We start from the raw sequence: 26582 nt of genomic DNA on the forward strand, positions 1-26582 counted from the left end.
CTTTTCTGTACAGGTCCCACCTTCCCTAGAAGAGAGACCAGTGATCCAAAAATCTTATGTCCTCTCTCCTGCACCAACTCCTTAGCCATGTGTTAAATTGTATTATCTTCCTAGTTCTGGGCTCGTTAGCACGTGGCATGGGTAGCATTCCTGAGATTACAACCCTAGAGGTCCTGCCCTTTAACTTAGCACCTAACTCCCTGAACTCCTTCTGCAGAACCTCGTCACTTGTCCTTCCTAAGTCACTGGTACCGACATGAACCATGACTTCTGGCTAATCACCCTCCCATTTAAGAATGCCGAGGACTCAGTCTGAGATATCCCGGACCCTGGCAACATACCATCCGGGAATTCCGTTCTCGCCCACAGAACCTCCTGTCTGTTCCCCTAACTAATGAAAACCCTATCACCACAGTATTCCTCTTCTTCCCCCTTTGTGTCTGAGTCACCGAGGCGGCCTCAGTGTGCCAGAGACCCAACCACTTTCCTCTGTTAGGTCATTAACCCCCTCCCCACCCCGACGGTATCAAAAGAGATATACTTGTTGAGGGCAATGGCCACAGGGGTACTATAACTAATCCTGATTAGTTAAGTGTTCACCACCAACCTAATTAGTGAAGCATTAGGAGACATCGGTCATTGGCCCAGATGGGAAGGCAATCTCACCCTTCTGTAGATCGAGTTCTTGGTGGTGTTTACAGATTTAAAGCAGATTTGGAACATTGCACAGAGCACTTACTGCCCCGTTACACTGGTGTTTAGGGCAGTAGTGAACTTCCTCTATCTCTGTCTGTCCTTGGCCGTCTTCCCTATCGTGCCCCAGGTGTGGTTCCAGGTCCTCAGTCATCCACAGATATCGAAGAATTCTTCATTGCTCTTTCCATAACAGTCAAGGTTGTTGGCCCTGTGTTGAACCCCTGAACCTGGAGGACTGGTGGACCACTCTTTAGTCTGGCCTCTACCCTTTGACCTGTTTGGCATGGGTGACCCTACCGAGAGCCAAAGCGTAAAGCCCTGACTCCAGCCTATGTAGTTGTCCGGGTCATTGGGGCACACAAGCCTCCAAACCCTATGACAACGCTGTGGTCCTCTTGGCAGATGAAGAATGTTGCTGTTAGCAATCAGACCAGTGGAAAGTAGACATAACGTATGGTCAAGAAAAATCCAGGGTTACCAACCGATACTGTAACATGAGAGTACTTGCTGCTCCCTCAGAGATGAGATGGGAGGCGTGATGGAGATGTGTCTCTACTGAAGGAGGTGTAAGGTGCTCCTTCCCTCCGCGAGCCTGCAGGTCACCCTTGGGCAAGGTGTAGCACTGGCTTAGCCCCCTGATCAGCGTCCTGTGAAGCCATGGGAGCAGCCTTGATTTGGCCCGTACTCGACCTTTCCGATTCGATCAAACCTTGGGTCTTTCCTCACTCTCGGGCTCAGGAGTCGCCTTGCCCCGCTTCAGTTCTGTCACATCGAATCACTTCCAAGTCCAGACCAGCAAGTCTACTGGCTCATCCCCCGCTCTCGTGCCCAGACCCCACCCCCTTGTTTCGGCCCGTACATGCCACGCCGCAACCATACTGCGCCTTCAAGGCTTCAGTTCACACCGTGGTAACGCCAGGTCGTACAGGCGGTTCAAAAGCTCAACTCTGCAGGGAAAGTTACAGAATATTGGTTTCAGTGATCATTTACCAGTGAACGATCCGTTTGTTCCGTTTGGCATCAGTGAGCTTCACCAGCGCCATCTTAAATTGGCCGGTCATGGTCAAGGTCGCCCACATCATATGACATGGCATAAAAATGCATAAATTAAAATTCGAAAGTTGAATTTAATGCCATGTGCACAAATGTCTGTGCATTTGCGTCTCCATCCCAGACAGTGATGTAGCCAGTCAGAATGCTGGGTTGTCAACATTACAGAGTTTACACGGACTGGCCTTGTATCTCAGTGTAAATTGTCGCACTGGGCTTAGAGTCTCTTTCGGTGACCTTGGATTAGTGATGGAATTCTTTCTTGTCAGTCGTACGCCCTCGCATTTGTCAAGTTTACGGCTTTGTCTGTGGAGCTGCTGCTTTTTGGATGGGATGTTGGATCGAGGTCACACAACTGGACACAAAATAATTGGCGGCACATGCTTAGAGAACAGAAGTGAGTTCTCTGCCAATATTTCTTCATGATAACTGCGAGAGCAAAATAACAGTTGGGAAAATAGCATTCCTGTTTGGGAGATTGACAACAATTAAATTCCACAGTGCGCTTACACAAAGAAGTTTTGAAAAATGTACACACACACACAGACACTTACTGTAATTTAGAAGCTGTTCCTGAATCATTGACTTCAGGCCCCTGTACCTCCTTTCTGGTAGTACCAATGAGAACAAGGCTGTAATTTAGCTTTTCTCTATCATGTATTGCAATGTAATCATGCCGTGACAACAAATTGCATGACGTGTGCCGGTGATATTAAACCTAATACTGATTTGGGTGGTGGCAAACCATAAACACGGGATTCTGCAGATGCTGGGATCCCAGAGCAACGCACACAAAATACTGGAGGAACTCAGCAGGTCAGGCCCTCTACTGTCGCGATCAGGCCACTCCTCATAAAGGGCTGGAGAAGGGGAATCTGATAGGAGAGGGCAGAAGACCATGTTGGAGGAGCAACACCTTATATTCCATCTGGGTAGCCTCCAACTTGATGGCGTGAACATCAACAATTATCAATTTATCCGGCCATATTCCACCGAGATACAACACTGGGCGTCACGGGAGGTCGTTCCTGCCTGTGGCCATCGAACTTTGCAGCTCCTCCCATGGAGGGTCAGACACCCTGAGCCAATAGGCTGGTCCTGGACTTATTTCCATCTGGCATAGTTTGCATATTGTTGTTTGATGGTTTGTGGTTTTTGTATTGCTATATTTATGGTCTATATTCTTGGTTGGTGCGGCTGTGATGAAACCCAATTTCCCTTGGGATCAATAAAGTATATCTATCTATCAAAACTTCTGGTAATGCCCCCCCACCCTCACCATTCCCTATCTCCATTTCCCTCTTTCACCTTATCTCCTTGCCTGGAAACATCCTTGCATATTTTCTCTGCACTTTTTCAATCTTACTGATATTTTTCCTGTAGGTAGGTGATCAGAACTGCATTCAATCTCCAAATTTAGTCTCACCAACATTGTATACAGCTCAACATAACATCCCATTTCCTGTGCTGAATATTCTGCTCAATGAAGTCCAATGTGCCAAGGGGTTTCTCTGCGACACTATCTACCTGTGATGCCACTTTTAAAGAATAATGGACCTGTATTCCCAGATCCCTTTGTTCTACCACACTCCTCGGGGACCTGCACCTCACTGTGTATGTCTTACCCTAGTTTGTCCTGGCCTCTTCATCCCAACAGTCTGATAAGGTAGATATCTGCCCTCTTTTTTCAAGAACCCTTCATTGAAATGTTCTATGCAGTTGTTTTCTGCAATGGTTGGTGTCTCAGCACAGTCTGAAATTTGAGCGTAGCTGCCAACAGGCATATTAACACAATGCCATAAATTCTGTAGCCCTCCCGGCCAGCCTCAGGGTCGCTCGGCTCGCTGTCGTCTAGGGAAACAACTCTTGGCCCTGCCAATCTGGGTAATTAGTTTGTGTGGATGCTGTGTGATGTACCCCACCCCGTCCAAATAACAGACAATACACCAGATACGATTAAATGATTTACAGTTTATAGATATTACTGGAACTATATAATTAATAGAGAATAAAATATAAAAGGAAAATAAAAGGCACCACACTTATCAAAGTTCAATCTCTTCGTGCACAAACAGTTGGAGCTCAGGACCCTTCTTCTTCACCCTACGACCCCTCGGACCACCTCGACCGGCTGCCTGGGACCAACAACGGTGGTCGACCAGACGCTCCACACGAGTCCGTCTCCGTCTCCTCTCCTTGCCGAACGCCCTGCTCGGGGTCTGACCCCGTTAGCGGACTCACAGCACCTGGTCCATCCTCTGTCTCACTCTCCTGCCTTCTCCCCCAAAACCCCCCGCATACAATATCTTCAAATACACCAAAAACATAACAACTATCCCAATTGGTTCATTCATCCTCATATCAATAGGTAATACAAAACAAACTGCTAGCGGGAAGGACTTCCTCAGCGTTTAACATAACAAAGAAGCATTCCTAATTATAACATAACAAAGAAGCCATTTTAATTAGCCTCCGCAGTTACATAAAAGGCGGAACCCCCTGACAACTCTTGGGGACATTCTCCTGAACTTAGGTACAAAGGCAATCTTTTTTTTAACAGGTACATTGTGGGCAAATGCGTACACACACACACACACACACACACACACACACTGCATTAGATCTGTAGAGTAAAAGGACGTGAATCAGAAAAAGACAAAACTATTTTTTCCATCTATCTTTATTTTGACTAAAGTTGTTAAGAACTTGAGGAAAATCTCTGGGAAGGTATATTTGTATCCTTACTGAACAGATCTCGTCTTGTGCCTTTGTCCTCCCCTACAGCGCTTGACATTCATGAGTTACATCAGGGGATGGAGAGCCAACAGTTTCGAAGAGCTTATTAGAACTTCTCAGATTAAAGACAGATGGAAGATGATGATCACGGACGTCATAAAACATTGCACATAATGATTGAACCCATTCCTTCCCAGTTCCCCCCACTCCTGCAATACCAATACCAATGGACTCCTAGTGAATGCATAATTCGTTAGTGAATGTATTGAGAAAGGTTCCTGCACTTTCATATGCACTCCCATATGCATTTCTTCACGAATTGCATATGCGTTTGTCCAAGTCAATGTCATTGTTAATGTCCAAGCCAATGCAATTGCTAGTGTCCAGGCCGATGGCATTGTCAGTGTCCAAGCCAACAGATTTTCTCTTGTTTTGTTTAGTTGCAGATTGGAAAGATGGGAGAAGGCAGAAACAAGGCCGGAGTGGCCGCCCATCCAATACACCATCTCCGTATCAAGGTGAGTAGGTGAGGTCCTAGCTCCCGTGTGTACGAAGCCAACAAACGCCTGCAGCCTGTCGTTGTGTTTTGGATGATGTCCCTGAGGGGGGGATCTGCAGACGAGAAAAAGAGAGAAAGTGGTTGTATGGTTGGGGAGTTGGATGTTATCAGTGTTGACATAGAAGTGGAGTTGAGGCCAGCATAGATCAACCATGGTATTGAATGGTGGGGCATGACTGAAAGGCCGAATGCCCCACTCCTGCTATTTTCCTGTGTTCTTGTGTGTCAGCTTTGGGATAAAAGGACGTCCCTTTAGAACAGGGGTTCCCAACCTTTTTTATGCCATGGACCCTTACCATCAACCGAAGGGCCTGTGGACAGAGAATGAAGAGAAATCCCTTTAGCAGAGGGGGGTGAATCTGTGGAATTCGTTGCCACAGACGTCTGTGGAGGCCAGTCCTTGAATGTATTTAAAGCAGAGGTTGATAGGTTCTTGATTGGTCAGAGCGTCAACGGTTACGGGAAGAAGACAGGAGAATAGGTTTGAAAGGGAAAGTAGAACTATGGTCGAATGGTGGAGCAGACTTGATAGGCCGAAAGGTCTAATTTTGCTTCTGTATCTTATGGTAGTTGAGGGTTATGTTGTAGGAACAGGAAGCAATACCATATGCTCTTTGGAGGGAAAGATCTCCTGGCATGCATTGGAGGAGGGTGAAGAAAGCAGCTGTGTACTAGACTGCTGACTGATTGAGCAGAGAGAATTTGGAGCAGTCTAGGTTACAAAGAGTTTCATCTTTCAGGGGCACTTTTCCAATGAGGCAAGTTGGGGGGGGATCCAGAATGTGAATTTGAACAGAGGTGACCTCCAGTTTGATAGACATGATCTTGTGCAAACGAAGCAAAATTTTTAGAATTTTAATGAAAGTATTGCTGCTGCCCATGTTGGTTTCATAGAACAGAACAATACAGTCCATTCAGCCCATGATGTTGTGCTAACCTATAATCTAGTCTAAGATCAATATAACACTAACTTTTCTCCATTTCTCTTTTATCCATCTGCCTATCTACGAGTCTTTTAAATGTCTCTAAAAGCCTTCAACCTACAAAAGGACCACAACCGTGTCATGCTTTGGAGCCTTGTGTGCCTTAATGACCTGGAGAGCTATGTTGGCTGGATCTGGTGGTGTTCAGGGCTTCCTTCATCATGTCAGTAGCATCCCCTTAGTTTTCACTACTGTCAGTCATGCAAGTCCATGGTGGAAACTAAGGACTACCATTGCCCACAGATGTAGAAGGATTCTTCATTGCTGTTTCCGTAACAATTTTGTTCTACCAGTTAGGGTTGTTGGCCCTGAGCTGAACCCCCGAACCTAGAGGACAGGTGGACCACTCTACCCTTTGACCTGTTTGGCACGGGTGACTCTACCAAAAGCCAAAGCATGAAGCCCTGACTCCAGCTAATATCGCTCTCCAGGTCATTGAGGCACACAAGCCTCCAAACCCTACGACGAGGTTGTCCTGTTGGTAGATGTATCACATACAGCATATAAAATAATGTCACAACAATTTTAAAAGGTACTAAGAAAACATACTCTGTGGATGTACAACCTTGCACTCAATGTCAATAAGACCAAAGAGCTGATTGTGAACATCAGGAAGGGTAAGATGAGGGAACATGAACCAGTCCTCATCGAGGGATCAGAAGTGGAGAGAGTGAGCAATTTCAAGTTCCTAGGTGTCAAGATCTCTGAGGATCTATCCTGGTCCCAACATATCAATGCAGCTATAAAGAAGGCAAGACCGTGGTTATATTTCATTAGGAGTTTGAGGAGATTTGGTTTGTCACTTAAAACACTGAAAAACTTGTACAGAGAGCATTCTGACAAGCTGCATCACCATCTGGTGTGGGGGTGGGGGGTGTGGAGGTGGGGGGTGGGAGGTGGGGGGTGGGGGGTGTGGAGGTGGGAGGTGGGGGGTGGGGGGTGGAAGCTACTGCACAGGATCGTAGGAAGCTACAGAAAGTTGTAAAATTAGTCAGCTCCATCATGGGCACTAGCCTCTGAGTACCCAGGACATCTTCAAGGAGCGATGCCTCAGAAAGGCGGTATCCATCACCAAGGATCTCTATCACCCAGGACATGCCCTCTTCTCGTTGTTACCATCAGGGAGGAGATACAGGAGCTGAAGACACACACTCAGTGATTCAGGAACAACTTCTTCCCCTCTGCCATCCGATTTCTGAATGGACATTGAACCCATGAGCATTACCTCACTATTTGTTTATTTTTATGTTTGCACAACTTATTTAATTTAACTTTTTTATATATATATATATATAAAAACCCTGTAATTCAGGTATACAGGTTTCTGTAATTCAGTTTCTTCCCTCTATTTTCATGTATTACATTGTACTGCTACTGCAGAGTTAACAAGTTTCACAACATATGCTGGTGATATTAAACCTGATTCTGAATTTGGTCATTCACAGCATTTATTGTTCACTCAGAATTCCCTCTGAGTTAACGAGGTGTATCAAACTCAATCAGGTTGAAAGAGGATCTGGTGCTTTCCTGGCGTATAAGACAAATATACCCTTCTTGGGCTTCCAGCCAGGTACGTGTACTGATTTCAACCGATGTTTCGATGACAGACTCTGCCATCTTCATCACCGATGATGCCTGATCATCCCTGATGAAGATGGCAGAGTTTGTCAATGAAATGTTGGTTTAAATCGATAACTGTACCTGGCTGGGAGCCCGAGAAGAGTTTATTTGTCAATCAAGTTGATTACCCTTGTTGGAAACCACTCGGCCTGAAACGTCGACTGCGCCTCTTCCTATAGATGCTGCCTGGCCTGCTGCGTTCACCAGCAACTTTGATGTATGTTGTTTTTGTTTAATAACACTTTTTATAAGATTTGTAGTTTTTAACAAACTCGCGTATTTTTCACCACTTACTGGCAGAAAGCAGTATAGCAGCTAAACTAACGGGTTATCACCTTTCTCATTTTTCATTGGCCAAGTATTAGCGCGTTACCCATGTGATGTAATTGTTTTAATTATATAGCCTATTAGCTAGTTTATTCCTATCTAAGGAATATTCCTTACATTATAAAAGAGATAGATGTTTTCAGAGACACCATCTTGGCCTCTTTATCCCTTTGTCTATACACCTCTTAGAATCGTTTCTCTGCTCTATTTATTTTGCTTAGTATTTGTATGTTTGTTTGGACTCCCCCCCCCCCCCCCCCCGTGGGTATATTTAAGGCAGAAGTTGATCGTTTTGTAATTGGTCAGGGCATCAAAGAATATGGCAAGAAGACAGGTGTATGGGGTTGAGTTGGATCTGGGATCAGCCGTGATGGAATGGCGGAACAGAGTCGATGGGCTGAATGGTCTAATATGGTATTATTTATTTAGAGATAGCAGGGGATGTAGAGCCTAAGACTGTATTTGTATTTGCACAGTACTGTATTTGCCGATGTGGAACGGAGAGCGAGTTTATAAATCTGGCGGGGTAGAGTTGTTGGGAGTGGAGAGGATGGAATGCCATGGGAGGGGTTGGAACAGGTGGATGGGAAGGGTTGCCAAGCCAAGGGGGTGGCATGAGTGCAGACACACCCAGTCCTGAGACACCAGGCAAGGTCATTTGATTCCAAACAATTGGTTTATTGATCATTACAGAATGTCTCTCTGGTGCTTCCTGCTCCCTCCCCTCTCCCTTCCCCTTTTCCCAACCGTGATTCCCCTCTCCCTGCCCCCTTCCCACTCTCAGTACACAATAGAGACCCACATCAGAATCAGGTTTATCATCACTCACACGTGACATGAAATTTGTTTTTTTTTGCAGTACAGTGCAATGCATAAAATTACGACAGAACTGTGTAGAAGCCTCTGGCACCGTGCCTAAGATGTTTGCGTGGTACAGTACAAAGCGCTTGTTCACTGTTATGCACTGTAGGAATCTTTAGAGGTTCTGTATCCTTGCTTTAACTGAGCGGATATCTGATAGAAAAGCTCTCATCCAGCTGGCTGGGCGTCTGAGGGATGAGATCTGTGCCAGTAATTTACTCCTGCAAAAGTCAACAAAGTGCTTCAAATAGAACATCAAAGTGTTCACAGACACCCAGTTTACAGTCTGTAAACCGGTGTGGGATGGTCTGCTGGGGGTTTGCGTGTACACTGTTTTAGTTTTTGTGTTTTTCATTGTGTTCCTTATGATGCTGGATCCGGAGTAACAGACACAGAATGCTGGAGGAGCTCAGCAGTCCAGGCAGCATCTATGGAAAAGAGTACAGTCGACGTTTTGGTAATGCCCCCAACCCCATTCCCTTTTCCCTCTCTCACCATATCTCCTTGTCTACCCATCGCCTCCCTCCCCTGTCCTCTCCTATTAGATTCCCCCTTCTCCAGCCCTGTATCTCTTTCACCAATCAACGTCTCAGCTCTTTACTTCACCTTTCCTCCTCCCGGTTTCACCTATCACCTTGTGTTTCTCCCTCCCCCTCCCGTGCCCCCCCCCCACCTTTATCTCCGACTCCTCATCTTTTCTTTCCTCCAGTCCTGCTGAAGGGTCTCGGCCTGAAATGTACTCTTTCTGTACTCTTTTCCCATTGATGCTGCCTGGCCAGCTGAGCTCCACCAGCATTTTTTGTGTGTTGCTTGGATTTCCAACATCTGCAGATTTTCTCTTGTTTGGGATCTGGAGTAACAATTATTTTGTTCTCCTTTATACTCATGTACTGAAGAATGGCGATAACAAAGTCATTCTAGAAGGTAGCTGGCAGCCTTCTCCTGCTCTGTGCCTTTGAAGTGCGTGGGAGAACGTCACACTGGTTAATCTGTTCTGTACCTTACAAATTTTAATTTATGCACTTCAGTCTGTTATTTATGTGTGATTCATCTGTCGATTTTATCCTTACTTTCATAAATTGTTGTGTGTTATGTGTATTACCGTGCTTTACACCCTGGTTTGCAGAAATGTCCCGTTTGACGGTACACATGTTTATAGTTAAATGACTATAAACTTGACTTGACTCCTCCAGGAGCAATGATTGGATGGTAAAGGCACTATAGCAACAAAGAAGTAGATCTAAAAACAAAATAATCGCCACCAGACTGCGACCCTAGACGGAGATGTTATTCTTGCCTGACTCGCTCTTGGTTCCCATGAGTCGAATCCTTTATTCACAATTAGCAAACGTCCAATTTTTTAGTGCTATTAAATGATATTGAGTGGTCAGAAAAGATGTGACCTCCACAGTTCCGAGCCCCAAACTGCCTCAAAATAAGCAAGGATGCGGAACTTATTCCCTCTGCGTTTACCACGCCCTCCCCTCACTCGAGTGACTGCTACCATAATACACATAATAAGCAAACAGCACAGAATACAGATGTACCTTAGCGAGCATTCTAACTGGCTATATCACCATCTGCTGTAGGGGTTGGGTGGCTACTGCACAGGATCAAAGTAAGCTGCAGATAGTTACACACTTAGTAGGATCATGAGCATGTGCCTCTGTAGTATCCAGGACATCTTCAAGGAGTGATGCCTCAAAAAGGTACACACTCAATGATTCAGGAACAGCTTCTTCCCCTCTGCCATCTGATTTCTGACTGGACATTGAACCCATGAACACTACCTCACTACTTTTTTATTCCTATTCTACGTGACTTATTTAATTTAACTATTTTAAATATAACTGTGAATAGATATAAATAGGTATAACGGTAAGTATATTGTGTGCGTATATATATAGCCCCCCCCCTGCCGCCCCCGGTTGACCTCAGGGTCGCTCAGCTCGCTGTCGTCTAGGGAAACAGCCCTCAGCCCCGTCAAACTGGGTAATTTGTTTGTGTGGATGCTGTGTGATGTACCCCACCCCGCCCAAATAACAGACAATACACCAGATACCACTAAATAGAAACATAGAAAATAGGTGCAGTTTATAGTAAATAGTTTATAGATATTACTGGAACTATATAATTAATAGAGAATAAAATATAAAAGGAAAATCAAAGGCGCCACACTTATCAAAGTTCAATCTCTTCGTGCACAAACAGTTGGAGCTCAGGACCCTTCTTCACCCTGCAACCCCTCGGACCACCTCGACCGGCCGCCTGGGACCAACAACAGTGGTCGACCAGATGCTCCACACGAGTCCGTCTCCATCTCCTCACCGAACGCCCTCCTCGGGGTCCGACCCCGATCACAGCACCTGGTCCATCCTCTGTCTCTCTCTCCCGCCTTCTGCCCCCAAAACCCCGTGCATACAAATCTTCCAGATACACCAAAATCATAACAACTATCCCAATTGGTTCGTAACATCTTCATATCACTGCCTAACCCAAAATAAGCTGCTAGCGCAAAACTTTCTCAGCGTTTAACATAACAAAGAAGCATTCCCAAGTATAACATAACAAAGAAGCCATTTTAATTAGCCTACGCAGTAACATAAAGACGAAACCCCCTTATACACACACACACACATATATATATTCGCCAAAAATCAACAGGCTCCCTTTCACCCGAGAGCCGATCCGCCATCATGGAAATCGGGACGCGACAGCCCGACGCATGCGCACGGCCAGCCTCAGCAGCGACACCTACCGGAGCAAAAGGGTAGGGCAGCTCTATTTCGAGGAGTCAGCATGTGCAGGATTGGGACAGATCTAACTGCCACCCATCAATGAGAGATAATTAAATCTTATGGTAATGACGTACTTTGAGACACCCATAAAACCCTTTGCTGCAGTCAAAGGACAACGGTGACTATATCACATCCATTTAGGAGAGTGCCAACCACATCATCAAGAATAATCAGTAACCTTTGGTGTTACTGCTTCGTATCGTCTATCCAGCATTAAGGTAAAAAAAAATGGTCAGCCTAATTATGCCGCATGGAAAGGGAAGGGGGACATTATGGTCAACAGATGATGCCAAACGTCGTCGGGAAGCGGCGAGAGGGAGAAAACAAGAATCGGATGAGGCCAGGGCCGCAGGACTCCAGGATCAAAGAGTCAGGACAAAAAAAATAGATGAGAGAAGAACAGACAGAGGAGGAGAGGCATGCACGTCTCCAGGATCAGAGACAAACAACAAACAGCAGAAGAGACAGCAGATGAAAGGGCTGCACGTCTCCAGAATGACAACAAGAGGCACAAGGGTGGCAGATTAACAAGAAATGATGCCATCGTTAAATGAGGAGCGGCTATATTTGCTTCGCTACGTGTCGTTCTTCTTTAATAAACGGAGGTTTTCTACTTCAGTTTCCAAAGCAAAGTGATACCAATAGCATTCAGAAAAATTTAATGTTCATTCTGGTCACATCAGACTGCACTACCCTTCTCTCAAAGGGTGCCCCAACAGGTCACCCCGTTGTCTAGTAAAACCTAATTCTGATTTTGATATAACTCTTATGGGCATGCCTGCCCTTACCAATCAAAACCCTTAGTTCGAGAGTTAAGGAGTCGTATTGCAGTTTTATAAAAGGAGTTAGAATGCATCTGGTGTATCTCATATGTAGCCTTGACTGCACTAAGCCATCAAATTAATGTTCCTTTACTCGAAGTTAATCCAATGAATAAATTTAATCAACAGTTTATTTCTATTTGTGTCATGCATGGCCAACAAGAAATCATCGAAACAGACTGCACAAAAGGGCCCTTTCGATGCACTTTTTCAATTATCTCGCCATTGTCGCTGCCTCTCTGTGCAGAGCTACAATATGAGTGTTGAAAGTGGTTGCCATCATTGCTGTGGTGAGATGTTTCTTGGTGTTAATGTTGAGCTGTTATTAGTGGAGCTGTAGATGGAGATGATTTTTGCTCTTATTTATGCCGCCATTTATTTTCATTCTTCCCTTTTTTCTTTGTATCTCACTCTCTGTCTCACCATCTGTCTGTCTCTCTCTGTGTGAATCTCCCTGTCTGTCTGTCTCTCTCTTTTCAGTCAATTCCTGCCCTCCCTTAACCGCCCCCCCCACCCACCCCTCTCCTGGTCTTAGACATGGGAGCAGGGTTAGGTCATTCAGCCCATGAAATTTGCTCCACTGTTCCATCATGGCTCATTTATTTTTCCTCTCAACCCCATTCTCCTGCCTTCTCCCCGTAACCTTTGGTGCCCTGACTAATCAAGAAACTATCAATTTCCACTTTAAGTGTAACTTGGGCTCCACTGCCATCTGTGGCAACAAACCTACATTCTTCCCTATATGCTGAAACTTTAACAGGTCTCTCCCTTTCTCCCCCTCTCTCACCACCCACCTCCCCCTCTCTCCCCACTGCCCACCCCTCTCTTCCCACCCCAACCCCCCTCCCCACCCCATCACCCCTCACCTCCCCACCCCCATCACCCTTCACCTCCCCATCCCCCTCTCTCTCCTCCCCATCCCCCTCTCACCACCTCCATACCCCACTCACACCTCCCCCCATCCCCCTCACCTCCCTGCATCCCCCTCACACCTCCCCCATCCCCCCTCACACCTCTTCCCATCCCCCCACACCTCCCCATGCCCCTCTCTCACCTCCCCATCCCCGTCTCTCACCTCCCCTCACTTCCCCATCTCCCTCTCACTTCCCCATCCCCCTCTCTCCCCTCCCCATCCCCCTCTCACCTCCTCCATACCCCACTCACACCTCCCCCCATCCCCCTCACCTTCCCCCATCCCCCTCACCTTCCCCCATCCCCCTCACCTTCCCCATCCCCCTCACCTTCCCCCATCCCCCTCACCTTCCCCACCCCCCTCACCTCCCCATCCCCCCTCACACCCCCATCCCCCCTCACACCTCCCCGTATCCCCCTCACACCTCCCCGTATCCCCCCTCACACCTCCCCGTATCCCCCCTCACACCTCCCCCATCCCCCCTCACACCTCCCCCATCCCCCCACACCTCTCCCCATCCCCCTCTCTCCCCTACCCATCCCCCTCTCTCCCCTACCCATCCCCCTCTCTCCCCTACCCATCCCCCTCTCTCTCCTCCCCATCCCCCTCTCACCACCTCCATACCCCACTCACACCTTCCCCCGTCCCCCCTCACCTTCCCCGTCCCCCTCACACCTCCCCCATCCCCCCTCACACCTCCCCGTATCCCCCTCACACCTCCCCGTATCCCCCTCACACCTCCCCCTATCCCCCTCACACCTCCCCCTATCCCCCCTCACCTCCCCCCATCCCCCTCTCACACCTCCTCCATCCCCCCCCCTCACCTCCCCTCATCCCCCCTCACACCTCCCCTATCCCCCCTCACACCTCTCCGCATGCCCCTCTCTCACCTCCCCCCATCCCCCTCTCACCTCGGCATCCCCCTCTCTCACCTCCCTTCACTTCCCCATCTCCCTCTCACTTCCCCCATCCCCTCTCTCACCTCCCCCCACCCCCCTCTCTCACCTCCCCCCATCCCCCTCTCACACCTCCCCATCCCCCTCACACCTCTCCCTATCCCCCCTCACACCTCTCCCTATCCCCCCTCATACCTCTCCCTATCCTCCCTCACACCTCTCCCTATCCTCCCTCACACCTCTCCCTATCCTCCCTCACACCTCCCCCCATGCCCCTCACATCCCCCCATGCCCCTCACATCCCCCCATGCCCCTCACATCCCCCCATGCCCCTCACATCCCCCCATGCCCCTCTCTCACCTCCACATGCCCCTCTCTCACCTCCCCTCACTTCCCCATCTCCCTCTCACTTCCCCCCATCTCCCTCTCTCACCTCCCCATCCCTCTCTCACACCTCCCCCCATCCCCCCTCGCACCTCCCCCCATCCCCCTCACACCTCCCCCCATCCCCCTCACACCTCCCCCTATCCCCCTCACACCTCTCCCTATCCCCCTTCACACTTCCCCCATCCCCCTCACACCTCTCCCTATCCTCCCTCACACCTCTCCCTATCCTCCCTCACACCTCTCCCTATCCTCCCTCACACCTCTCCCTATCCTCCCTCTCACTTCCCCATCCCCCCCTCACATCTCCCCCCATCCCCCCCACACCTCCCCCATCCCCCCACACCTCCCCCATCCCCCCCACACCTCCCCCATCCCCCCCACACCTCTCCCTATCCCCCTCACACCTCTCCCTATCCCCCCTCACACCTCTCCCTATCCCCCTCACACCTCTCCCTATCCTCCCTCACACCTCTCCCCATCACCCTCACACCTCCCCATCCCCCTCTCTCCCCTCCCCATCCCCCCTCCCCTCCCCATCCCCACTCTCCCCTCCCCATCCCCCTCTCACCACCTCCATACCCCACTCACACCTCCCCCATTCCCTCCTCACACCTCCCCCATCCCCTCCTCACACCTATCCCCTCCTCACACCTCTCTCTATCCTCCCTCACAACTCTCCCCATCCCACTCTCTCCCCTCCCTCATCCCCCTCTCACCACCTCCATACCCCACTCACACCTCCCCCATCCCCTTCTCACACCTCCCCCATCCCCATCTCACACCTCCCCCATCCCCATCACCTCCGCCATCCCCCATCCCCCTCACACCTCCCCCCATCCCCCTCACACCTCTCCCCATCCCCCATCCCCCTCTCTCACCTCCGCATCCCCCTCTCTCACCTCCCCTCACTTTCCCATCTCCCTCTCACTTCCCCATCTCCCTCTCTCACCTCCCCCATCCCCCTCACACCTCCCCCATCCCCCCTCACACCTCCCCCATCCCCCTCACACCTCCCCCATCCCCCTCACACCTCCCCCCATCCCCCTCACACCTCCCCCATCCCCCTCACACCTCCCCCATCCCCCTCACACCTCCCCCATCCCCCTCACACCTCCCCCCATCCCCCTCACACCACCCCCATCCCCCATCACACCTCCCTCCATCCCCCATCACACCTCCCTCCATCCCCCCTCACACCTCCCTCCATCCCCCTCACACCTCCCCCATCCCCTCTCACCTCCCCATCCACCTCTCACCTTCCCCATCCACCTCTCACCTTCCCCATCCCTCTCTCACCTCCCCATCCCTCTCTCACCTCCCCATCCCCCTCTCGCACCTCCCCTCACTTCCCCGTCTCCCTCTCACTTCCCCGTCTCCCTCTCACCTCCCCATCCCCCCTCGCACCTCTCCCCATTCCCCCTGTCTCACCTCTGCATCCCCCGTCTCACCTCCCCTCACCTCCCCATCCCCCTCTCACCTCCCCATCCCCCTCTCACCTACCCCATCCCCCTCTCACCTACCCCATCCCCCTCTCACCTACCCCATCCCCCTCTCACCTACCCCATCCCCCTCTCACCTACCCCATCCCCCTCTCACCTACCCCATCCCCCTCTCACCTCCCCATCCCCCTCTCACCTACCCCATCCCCTCTCACCTGCCACATCCCCTCTCACCTCCCAATCCCCTCTCGCCTCCCAATCCCCTCTCACCTCCCCATCCCCCTCTCTCACATCCCGCATCCCCCTCTCTCACATCCCCTATCCCCCTCTCTCACCTCCCCCATGCCCCACTCACACCTCCCATCCCCCCCACACCTCCCCCATCCCCTCACACCTCCCCCATCCCCTCACACCTCCCCCATCCCCTCACACCTCCCCCATCCCCTCACACCTCCCCCATCCCCTCACACCTCCCCCATCCCCTCACACCTCCTCCATCCCCTCACACCTCCTCCATCCCCTCACACCTCTCCCTATCCCCCTCACACCTCTCCCCATCCTCCTCACACCTCCCCCATCCCCCTCTCTCGCCTCCGCATCCCCCCTCTCACCTCCCTTCAGTTCCCCATCTCCCTCTCACTTCCCCAACCCCCCCTCCCCTCCCCATCCCCCCCTCTCCCCTCCCCATCCCCCCTCTCCCCTCCCCATCCCCCCCTCTCCCCTCCCCATCCCCCCCTCTCCCCTCCCCATCCCCCTCTCTCCCCTCCCCATCCCCCTCTCTCCCCTCCCCACCCCCCTCTCTCCCTTCCCCATCCCCCTCTCTCCCTTCCCCATCCCCCTCTCTCCCTTCCCCATCCCACTCTCTCCCCTCCCCATCCCCCTCTCACCACCTCCATACCCCACTCACACTTCCCCTATCCCCCCTCACACCTCCCCCCATCCCCCCTCACCTCCCCCATCCCCCTCACACCTCCCCCCACCCCCCTCACACCTCTCCCCATCCCCCTCACACCTCTCCCCATCCCCCATCCCCCCTCTCTCACCTCCGCATCCCCCTCTCTCACCTCCCCTCACATTCCCATCTCCCTCTCACTTCCCCATCTCCCTCTCTCTCCTCCCCCATCTCCCTCTCTCACCTCCCCCATCTCCCTCTCTCACCTCCCCATCCCCTCTCACACCTCCCTCATCCCCCCCACTCCTCCCCCATCCCCCCCACACCTTCCCCATCCCCCTCTCACACCTCCCCCCATCCCCCTCTCACACTTCCCCCCATCCCCCTCACACCTCTCCCTATCCTCCCTCACACCTCCCCCCATCCCCCTCACACCTCCCCCATCCCCCTCACACCTCTCCCTATCCTCCCTCACACCTCTCCCTATCCTCCCTCACACCTCTCCCTATCCTCCCTCACACCTCTCCCTATCCTCCCTCACACCTCTCCCTATCCTCCCTCACACCTCTCCCTATCCCCCTCACACCTCTCCCTATCCTCCCTCACACCTCTCCTTATCCTCCCTCACACCTCTCCCTATCCTCCCTCACACCTCTCCCCATCCTCCCTCACACCTCTCCCCATCCTCCCTCACACCTCTCCCCATCTCCCTCTCACTTCCCCATCCCCCTCTCTCACCTCCCCTATCCCCCTCTCTCACCTCCCCCATCCCCCTCTCTCACCTCCCCCATCCCCCTCTCTCACCTCCCCCCATCCCCCTCTCTCACCTCCCCCCATCCCCCTCTCTCACCTCCCCCCATCCCCCTCTCTCACCTCCCCCCATCCCCCTCTCTCACCTCCCCCATCCCCCTCTCTCACCTCCCCCCATCCCCCTCTCACACCTCCCCCCATCCCCCCTCCCACCTCCCCATCCCCCCTCCCACCTCCCCACACCTCCCCATCCCCTCCTCACACCTCCCCCATTCCCTCACACCTCTCCCCATCCCCCCTCTCAACTCCGCATCCCCCCTGTCTCACCTCCCCTCACCTCCTCATCCCCCTCTCACCTCCTCATCCCCCTCTCACCTCCCCATCCCCCTCTCACCTCCCCATCCCCCTCTCACCTCCCCATCCCCCTCTCACCTCCCCATCCCTCTCTCACCTCCCCATCCCTCTCTCACCTCCCCATCCCCCTCTCACCTCCCCATCCCTCTCTCACCTCCCCATCCCTCTCTCACCTCCCCATCCCTCTCTCACCTCCCCAACCCCCTCTCACCTCCCCAACCCCCTCTCACCTCCCCATCCCCTCTCCCCTCCCCATCCCCTCTCCCCTCCCCATCCCCTCTCACCTCCCCATCCCCCTCTCACACCTCCCCCATCCCCCTCACACCTCCCCCCATCCCCCTCACACCTCCCCCCATCCCCCTCTCACACCTCCCCCCATCCCCCTCTCAAACCTCTCCCCATCCCCCCTCACACCTCCGCATCCCCCCGTCTCACCTCCCGATCCCCCTCTCACCTCCCCCATCCCCTCATCTCCCCCATCCCCCTCTCACACCTCCCCCATCCCCCTCTCACACCTCCCCCATCCCCCCTCTCTCACCTCCCCCATCACCCTCACTCACATCCCCATCCCCCTCTCTCACCTCCCCTATCCCCCCATCTCCCTCCCTCCCTCTCTCCCTCCCTCCCTCTCTCCCTCCCTCTCTCCCTCCCTCTCTCCCTCCCTCTCTCCCTCCCTCTCTCCCTCCCTCTCTCCCCCTCTCTCCCCCTCTCTCCCCCGCTCTCTCCCCCTCTCTCCCCCTCTCTCCCCCTCTCTCCCCCTCTCTCCCCCTCTCTCCCCCTCTCTCCCCCTCTCTCCCCCTCTCCCCACTCCCCCCTCCCCCTCCCCCTCTCTCTTCCTCCCTCTCCCCCCTCTCTCTGCCTCCCCCTCTCTCCCCCTCTCTCCCCCCCTCCCCCCCTCTCCCCCTCTCTCCCCCTCTCTCCCCCTCTCTCCCCCTCTCTCCCCCTCTCTCCCCCTCTCCCCCCTCTCCCCCCTCTCCCCCCTCTCTCCCCCCTCTCTCCCCCCTCTCTCCCCTCTCTCCCCCTCTCTCCCCCTCTCTCCCCCCCTCTCTCCCCCTCTCTCCCCCCTCCCCCCCTCCCTCCCCCCTCTCTCTCCCCCTTCTCTCCCCCTCTCTCCCCCTCTCTCTTCCCCCTCTCTCTCCCCTGCCCCCTCTCTCTCCCCCCTCCCCCTCCCCCTTCTCCCCTCCCCCCTCTCACCTCCCCACCCCCTCTCTCATCTCCCCATCCCCCTCTCTCACATCCCCATCCCCCATCTCTCTCTCCCTCTCCCTCCCTCCCTCGCTCCCCCTCTCTCTCTCCCTCCTCTCCCCCTCTTTCCCCCTCCTCTCTCCCCCTCCCCCTCCCCCTTCTTCTCTCCCCCTCTCTCCCCCTCTCTCCCCCTCTCTCCCCCTCTCTCCCCCTCTCTCCCCATCTCTCCCCCTCTCTCCCCCTCTCTCCCCCTCTCTCCCCCTCTCTCCCCCTCTCTCCCCCTCTCTCCCCCCTCCCCCCTCTCCCCCCTCCCCCCTCTCCCCCCTCCCCCCCCCCCCCTCCCCCTCTCCCCCCCCCCCCCCCCCCTCCCCCCCTCCCCCTCTCCCCCCCTCTCCCCCCTCTCCCCCCTCCCCCCCTCCCCCCCTCCCCCCCTCTCCCCCCTCTCCCCCCTCTCCCCCCTCCCCCTCCCTCTCTCCTCTTTCTCTTCTCTCTCTCTCTTCTCTCTCTCTCTTTTCTCTCCCCCCCCCCACTTCCTCTCTCTCCCTCTCCGGTCTCTGTGTCTTTGTCTCTCTCTCTCTCCAGAGAAAATTTACAAAGATTGTGCTGGGTTTGTAAGATCTGAGTTATAAGGAAAGATTTAATATTTTAGGAATTTCTTCCTTGGAAGGTAAAAGACTGAGAGGAGGTTTGGTTTAGGTGTTTAAAACAAAATTATGAAGGGTTAATAAAAAAAAGCAAGCAGGGTTTTTCCTTTGAAGTTAGATGGGACTACAACCAGAGGTCATGAGTTAAAGGTGAAAGGTGAGAATTCTAAGGCGTCCATGAAGGGAAACTTCTTCACTTAGCAAGTCGTGAGAGTGTGAAATGAGCTGTCAGCGCAAGTGATTTGTGAGAGCTTGATTTCATCGTTTAAGAAAAGTTTGGATCGGTACATAGATGGTAGGGTTGTGGAGGGCTATGATCCTGGTGCAGGTCGATGGGAATAGATGAACTGCAGGCCCTGTTTCTGTACTGTAATTATGACTCTATGATCAAGCAGGAAATCACAGAGCCGTTAACATCTGTCAAAGGGAAAGTGTTAGAAGCTGTTACCAAAAACATAATATTTGTGTGTGAACTGGAATTCAATTGTTAACAGGATGAGCCAGTGGAAACCTGATTGGATGAGGACTAACCAATCAGGAGGGATGGACAACAGGGACATGTCTAGGCATCGTCCCTGATGAAGGTGGCAGAGTTTGGCATCAGAACGTCAGTTAAAATTGACACTTGTACTCCGCTGGAAACTCGAGAGGAGTGTATTCATTATTTTATGCCGTGATCCTTTTTCATCCAAGAGTCTCAAAAAGAGTTGGCCCATGAGGTCATTGACGTGGGTGTTTAATTTCCCAGGATTCCCTGCATTTTTGAAAGGTGAAAGGTTTTGTGCCATTGGAAAACATAACTCCTTAAGTTCAAAAAGGGAGGAAAACAGAGCAGCAAACTGCCAAAGGGGAAAATATTTGAACCTGATATGAAAGAAATAACAACAAAGAAAATCCAATCAGTCGAAGTTGGCAGGGTTTTGTCAAGGAAAGGGAATGTGTTTGGATTATTTTATCGGCATACTTTGAAAAGGTATGTTAATCTATGAGTGCAGGGGAGTAGTGGATGCAATGTACTTAGAGTTATGGAAGGTATTTATGTTCAATAAGTTCTTGCGATCAGAGATTATAGTAGATGGAGTGGCACGATAGTGTAGTGTTTAGCGCAACACTTTACAGTACCAGCAATCCAGGTTCAATTCCCATTTAAGCAGTCTGTACATTCTCCCCTGTGACCGCATGGGTTTCCTCCGGGTGCCCTGATTTCCTCCCACAGTCCAAAGGCCGACTGGTTGGTAGGTTAATTGGTCATTGTAAATTGTCCCGTAATTAGGCTAGGATTAAATCAGGGGATTGCTGGGCGGAGCAGATCGAAGGGCCAGAAGGTCTTGTTCCACGCTGTATCTCTATACAATGAAAAAGTAAAATAAAATCTCATGGTACAGGAGATGCACAAGATAACAGAGTGGACAGTCAGTGCCTTTTTCCCAGGGCAGAAGTGGCCAATACTGCAACTCCTTTGAAAGAGTGCAGAGAATGTTTGCAGGGATGTTTAGTACCAACAGCCAAAATAGCCTGAGGATCTAATTTGGAGTATTGCGTGTAGTTTTGGTCACCTACCTACAGGAAAGCTGTAAATACAATTGAAAGAGCATAGAGAAAATTTACAAGGATGTTGCTAGGACTGGAGGACTTAAGTTATAAGAAAAGATGAAATAGGGGAAATTTGATGGAGGTATACAAAATTGTGAGGGGTATAGATAGGTGTAAGGGGGTTTCGACTTTTATCTTACTGCGGAGGCTAATTAACATGGCGTCTTTGTTATGTTAATCTGGGGAATGCGGCTTTGTTGTGTTAAACGTTGGGAAAGTTTGTGCTAGCAGCTTGTTTTTGCTCTAGAGTGTGATAAGAGGGCGCTATTAACCAATTGGGATAGTTGTTATGGTTTTGGTGTATTTGAAGATACTGTATGCGCGGGGTTTTGGGGCAGAAGGCGGGAGAGCGAGACAGAGGATGGACGAGGTGCTGTGAGTCCGCTAATGGGGTCGGACCCCAAGCAGGACATTCGGCGAGGAGACGGAGACGGACTCGTGTGGAGCATCTGGTCGACCACCGTTGTTAGTCCCAGGCAGCCGGTCGAGGTGGTCCGAGGGGTCGCAGGGTGAAGAAGAAGGTCCTTGAGCTCCAACGGTTTTTGTGCACGAAGAGATTGAACTTTGATAAGTGTGGCACCTTTTATTTTCCTTTTATATTTTATTCTCTTTTAATTATATAGTTCCAGTAATATCTATAAACTGTATATCATTTAATTGCATCTGGAGTATTGTCTGTTATTTGGGCGGGGTGGGGTACCTCACACAGCATCCACACAAACGAATCACCCAGTTTGCCGGGGCCGAGGGCTGTTTCCCTAGACGACAGCGAGCCGAGCGACCCTGAGGGTGGCCAGGGGGGGCTACATAAGGTAAATGCAGGCAGGCTTTTTCCACCGAGGTTGGGTAAGTCTAGAGGTTATGGGTTAAGGGTGAAAGGTGAAATGTTTAAGTGGAACACGAGGGGGAACTTCTTCACTCAGGATGGTGAGCGTGTGGGATGAGTTGCCAGTGGAAGTGGTTCGATTTCAACGTTTAAGAGAAATTTGGATAGGTAGATGGATGTGAGGGGTACGGTGCAGGTCGATGGAACTAGGCAGATTCATAGTTCGGCATAGACTGGGTAGGCTGCAGGTCCTGTTCTATCAGGGGGTGTCATTTTAAGGGGATTGGAGGAAAGCATGGGGAATACCAGTTGTTGGATTTTTACACCAAGAGTAGTGGGCGAATGTAACTTGCAGCCAGGGATGGTGGCAGAGGGATGCCTAGAATCTAGGAAAGTCCCATTTGCCTTCATTTGGCCCATGTCTCCCTAAGCTAGGGATTCCCAACCTTTTTTTTATGTCATGGAGTCTTACCATTAATCAAAGGGTCCATGGACCCCAGGCTGGACGCTGCCATATTGAGGCATCACTTTCGAAGATGTCCTCACTGTAATGGAGAAGGCTTAATCTACAACCCTCTTGCGATCCTATGCATTGGAGCCTCCACACTAGGCTGTGACATAAGCAGTCAGAAAGCACAGAGAGAAGAGTCTAAATTTTTCCTGTCCATGTACCGGTAAAAACATCTTTTAAATGTTATAATTTTTTTTTAATATTGACATTTTGTCTTGTTTTTACTATTTTCATGTTTCTCTGAAAGCACCTTTACTACCCACTACCCCGGTAGCCCAATTTAGACACCACCACTCCCTGTGTATATAACACACCTCCTTTAAACTTGCCTCCCTCTTACCTTGTATGTTATGTTGAAGGGGCCTGATCATCGTTGGTGAGGCCTAATTTTGAGTATTGCATGCAGTTTTGGTCACCTACCTACAGGAAAGATTAGATTAATTAGATTCAACTTTATTGTCATTGTGCCGAGTACAGATACAAAGCCAATGAAATGCAATTAGCATCTGACCAGAAGTGCAAAAGAATAGTATTATTTACAAAATAACTGTAAATAAAGAGTAAGTGCTACAGTACACATATAAAAGTACTGAGACAGTACAATACGGATGCAATACTGCTTAGCGCTGTGATGTGAGGTTCAGCAGGGTCACAGCCTCAGGGAAGAAGCTCTTCCTGTGCCTGCTGGTGCGGGAGCGGAGGTTCCTGTAGCGCCTACCGGATGGGAGGAGAGTAAAAAGTCCATGGTTAGGGTGAGATGCATCCCTGATAATGCTTTTCGCCCTGCCCAGGCAGCATTTCATAGTCATAGTCATACTTCATTGATCCCAGGGGAAATTGGTTTTCGTTACAGTTGCACCATAAATAATAAATAGTGATAAAGCCATAAATAGTTAAATAGTAATATGTAAATTATTACATATTTGCATATTATTTACATATTACATATTTACATAATTTATGGCGGATGTTCTCAATGGTGGACAATTGTGTGCCGATAATCCGCTGGGCAGTTTTCACCACACGCTGGAGTGCTTTGCGGTCCAATAGGGGACAATTGCCATACCCCACTGATATGCAGTTGGTGAGTGTGCCCTCAATGGTACAGCGGTAAAAGTCCGGCAGTCTCCTGGGACAGTAAAGGCGCTGTTGTGCCTTTTTGATCAGGATGGAGGAGTTCAGGGACCAGGTGAGATCATGGGAGATGTGGACACCAAGGAATTTAAAGCTTGATATACGCTTCAGTACAGCTCTGTTGATGTAGATGGGAACATGGGTGTAGCTCCTAGCATGCCTGAAGTCCACAATGATCTCCTTGGTTTTCTGGGTGTCAAGGGCCAGGTTGTTGTTGGCACACCATACAGCCATATGCTGGACCTCATCCCTGTAGGCCATCTTGTCATCCCCTCTGATCAGGCCAACCACCATGGTGTTGTCTGCAAACTTGATTTTGGAGTTAGAACCGTGTACAGGAAAGCAGTCATAGATGAAAAGGGAGTACAGAAGATGTAAATAAAGTTGAAAGAGTACAGAGAAAGTTTGCAAGCATGTTGCTGGGTCTGGAGGACCTGAGTGGAAAGATTGAATAGATTAGGACTTCAGTCCTTGGAACATTGAAGATTGAGAGGAAATTTGATAGAGACGTGCAAAATCATGAGAATATGTATAGGATAAATGCAAGTAGGCTTTTTCCACTGAGGTTGGGTGGGTCATGGGTAAAGGGTGAAAAGTGAAAAGTTTAAGGGGAACATGAGAGGAAGCTTCTTCGTTCAAAGGGTCGTGAGAATGTGGAACAAATGGTGCAAGTGAGCTCAATTTCAACATTTAAGAGAAGGTTGGTTAGGTACATGGATGGTAGGGGTATGGAGGGCAATGGTCCTGGTGCAGGTCGATGGGAGTAGGCAGTTTAAGTGGTTTGACTAGATGAGCTGTACTTTTGCTCCTCAGTACTGCAAAAGTTTCTGTGCTGTATTTTTCTATGATTCTGTGATTCTCTATGCATGTCCTCTTGGGAGAACGGCCTTCCAGAAAGCTCTCTCAAAGGAATTGTTTGCAGGGGTTGAAGTGCATCATTTGGACATAAGCCAATGAGCTGTGTTGCTGACTACTGGTGCCGTATACAAGCATGCACTTGAACTTGATCTTTGCAGTGAATGAAGGGGATAAACCACAGAGAGAGACCATAAGATATAGGAGCAGAATTAGGCCATTTGGCCCATCAAGTCTGTTCTGTCATTTCATTATGGCTGATCCATTTTCCCTCTCAGCCCCACTCTCCTGCCTTCTTCCCGTATCCGTTCAAGAATCTCTCAACCTCTGCCTTAAATATACCCAATGACTTGGCCCCCACAGCCACCTGTGGCAACGAATTCCACAGATTCGCCACTCTCTGGCTGAAGAAATTCCTCCTCATCTCTGTTCTAAATGGACAAGCCTCTATTCTGAGGCTGTGTGCTTTGCTCTTAGACTCTCCCATCACAGGAAACATCCTCTCCAAGTCCATTCCATCAAGGCTTTTCAACATTCGATAGGTTTCAATGAGATTCCCCCACCTTTCTTCTGAATTCCAGTGAGTACAGGCCCAGAGCCATCAAATGCTCCTCATGTGATAAGCCTTTCAATCCAGAAATCATTTTTGAAAACCTCCTCTGACCCCTCTCCAACGTCAGCACATCCTTTCTATGATAAGGGGCCCAAAACTGCTCACGATACTCCAAGTGAGACTTCAACAGTGCCTTGCAAATCTAGTCCTGGGGAGAGGATTCAGGATTGTGGAGGTTTTCTATTTATTGATTTATTGGTTGATTGATTGATTACTGAGATTCACAGCGGAGTATGCCCTTGTGGCGCTTTGGGTCACGCTGCTCAGCACCCCCGGTTTAGACCAAGCCTGATCGGGGGACAATTTACAATGGCCAATTAACCTGCCAACTGGCACATCTTTGGACTGTGGGAGGAAACGGGAGCGCGTGCGGGATCCCACACGGTCACGGTGAGAACGTACAAACTCCTCGGGGTCAGTGGCGGGAAATGACCTCTGGTTGCTGGTACTGTGCTAGCCACTACGCTACTGTGCCGTCCTAGTTCCAATTTGAACCAATTAAGATCAGTGGTTCAGGAACAGCCTCTTCCCCTCTGCCAGCAGATCTCTGAATGGACATTGAACCCATGAACATGACCTCATTACTTTCTTTTTTATCTTTTTGCACTACTTATCTATTTTAACTGTAACTGCACAGGGGTCTGGCTGGTGGTGTAGTGGCATAAGCACTGGACTTCAAGGCAGATGGTCCCGAGTTCAAACCCAGCCGGGTTCCAACCTGGGCAACAGCAGTATCTTGCCATTAAAACCCTGTGGACCATATGGTCTATGAGGACACGAAGAGTTGGACTCGACTTAACGACTGAGCAACAATAAACTGCACAGGGTGTACTGTCACCAGATAGCAGAGGTGGCTGACATAAGAAAGTCCTACCAATGGCTGGAAATGGCAGGGCTGAGGGACAGGAACAGGCGTTGAGCACAAGAGCAATAGAAACAGGGGTCTTTCACACCAGACAAGACCCAAGACCTATCCCTCAGCGTCAGCAAGATGAAGGAATTGGTTGTTGACTTCAGAAGGAGTAGCAGACCGCATGACCCAATTCACATCGGTGGTGCGCAAGTGGAACACATCAAAAGCTTTAAGTTCCTCGGGGTCAATCTCACAAATGACCTGACTTAGTCCAACCAAGTAGAGT

At 50.6% G+C, this 26582-nt stretch overlaps 1 protein-coding gene across 3 annotated transcripts in view; it reads left to right on the plus strand.

The window, feature by feature from the left end:
* Window positions 1-26582, plus strand: part of LOC134339047 (polycomb protein SCMH1-like) — a 213774-nt gene that overhangs the window by 33897 nt on the left and 153295 nt on the right. For 2 of the 3 annotated variants that reach the window (XM_063035319.1, XM_063035318.1), the window contains exon 4: window positions 4923-5000. In XM_063035319.1, coding sequence (XP_062891389.1) covers window positions 4938-5000 — 63 coding nt within the window. In that variant the 5' untranslated portion in view covers window positions 4923-4937. Of the gene's footprint in view, window positions 1-4922; window positions 5001-7487; window positions 7595-26582 lie in introns of all 3 variants that reach the window. The other variant, XM_063035321.1, reaches the window with a different exon arrangement.

This window comes from Mobula hypostoma, chromosome 28 (assembly GCF_963921235.1).
Source record: "Mobula hypostoma chromosome 28, sMobHyp1.1, whole genome shotgun sequence".
Lineage (NCBI taxonomy): Eukaryota > Metazoa > Chordata > Chondrichthyes > Myliobatiformes > Myliobatidae > Mobula > Mobula hypostoma.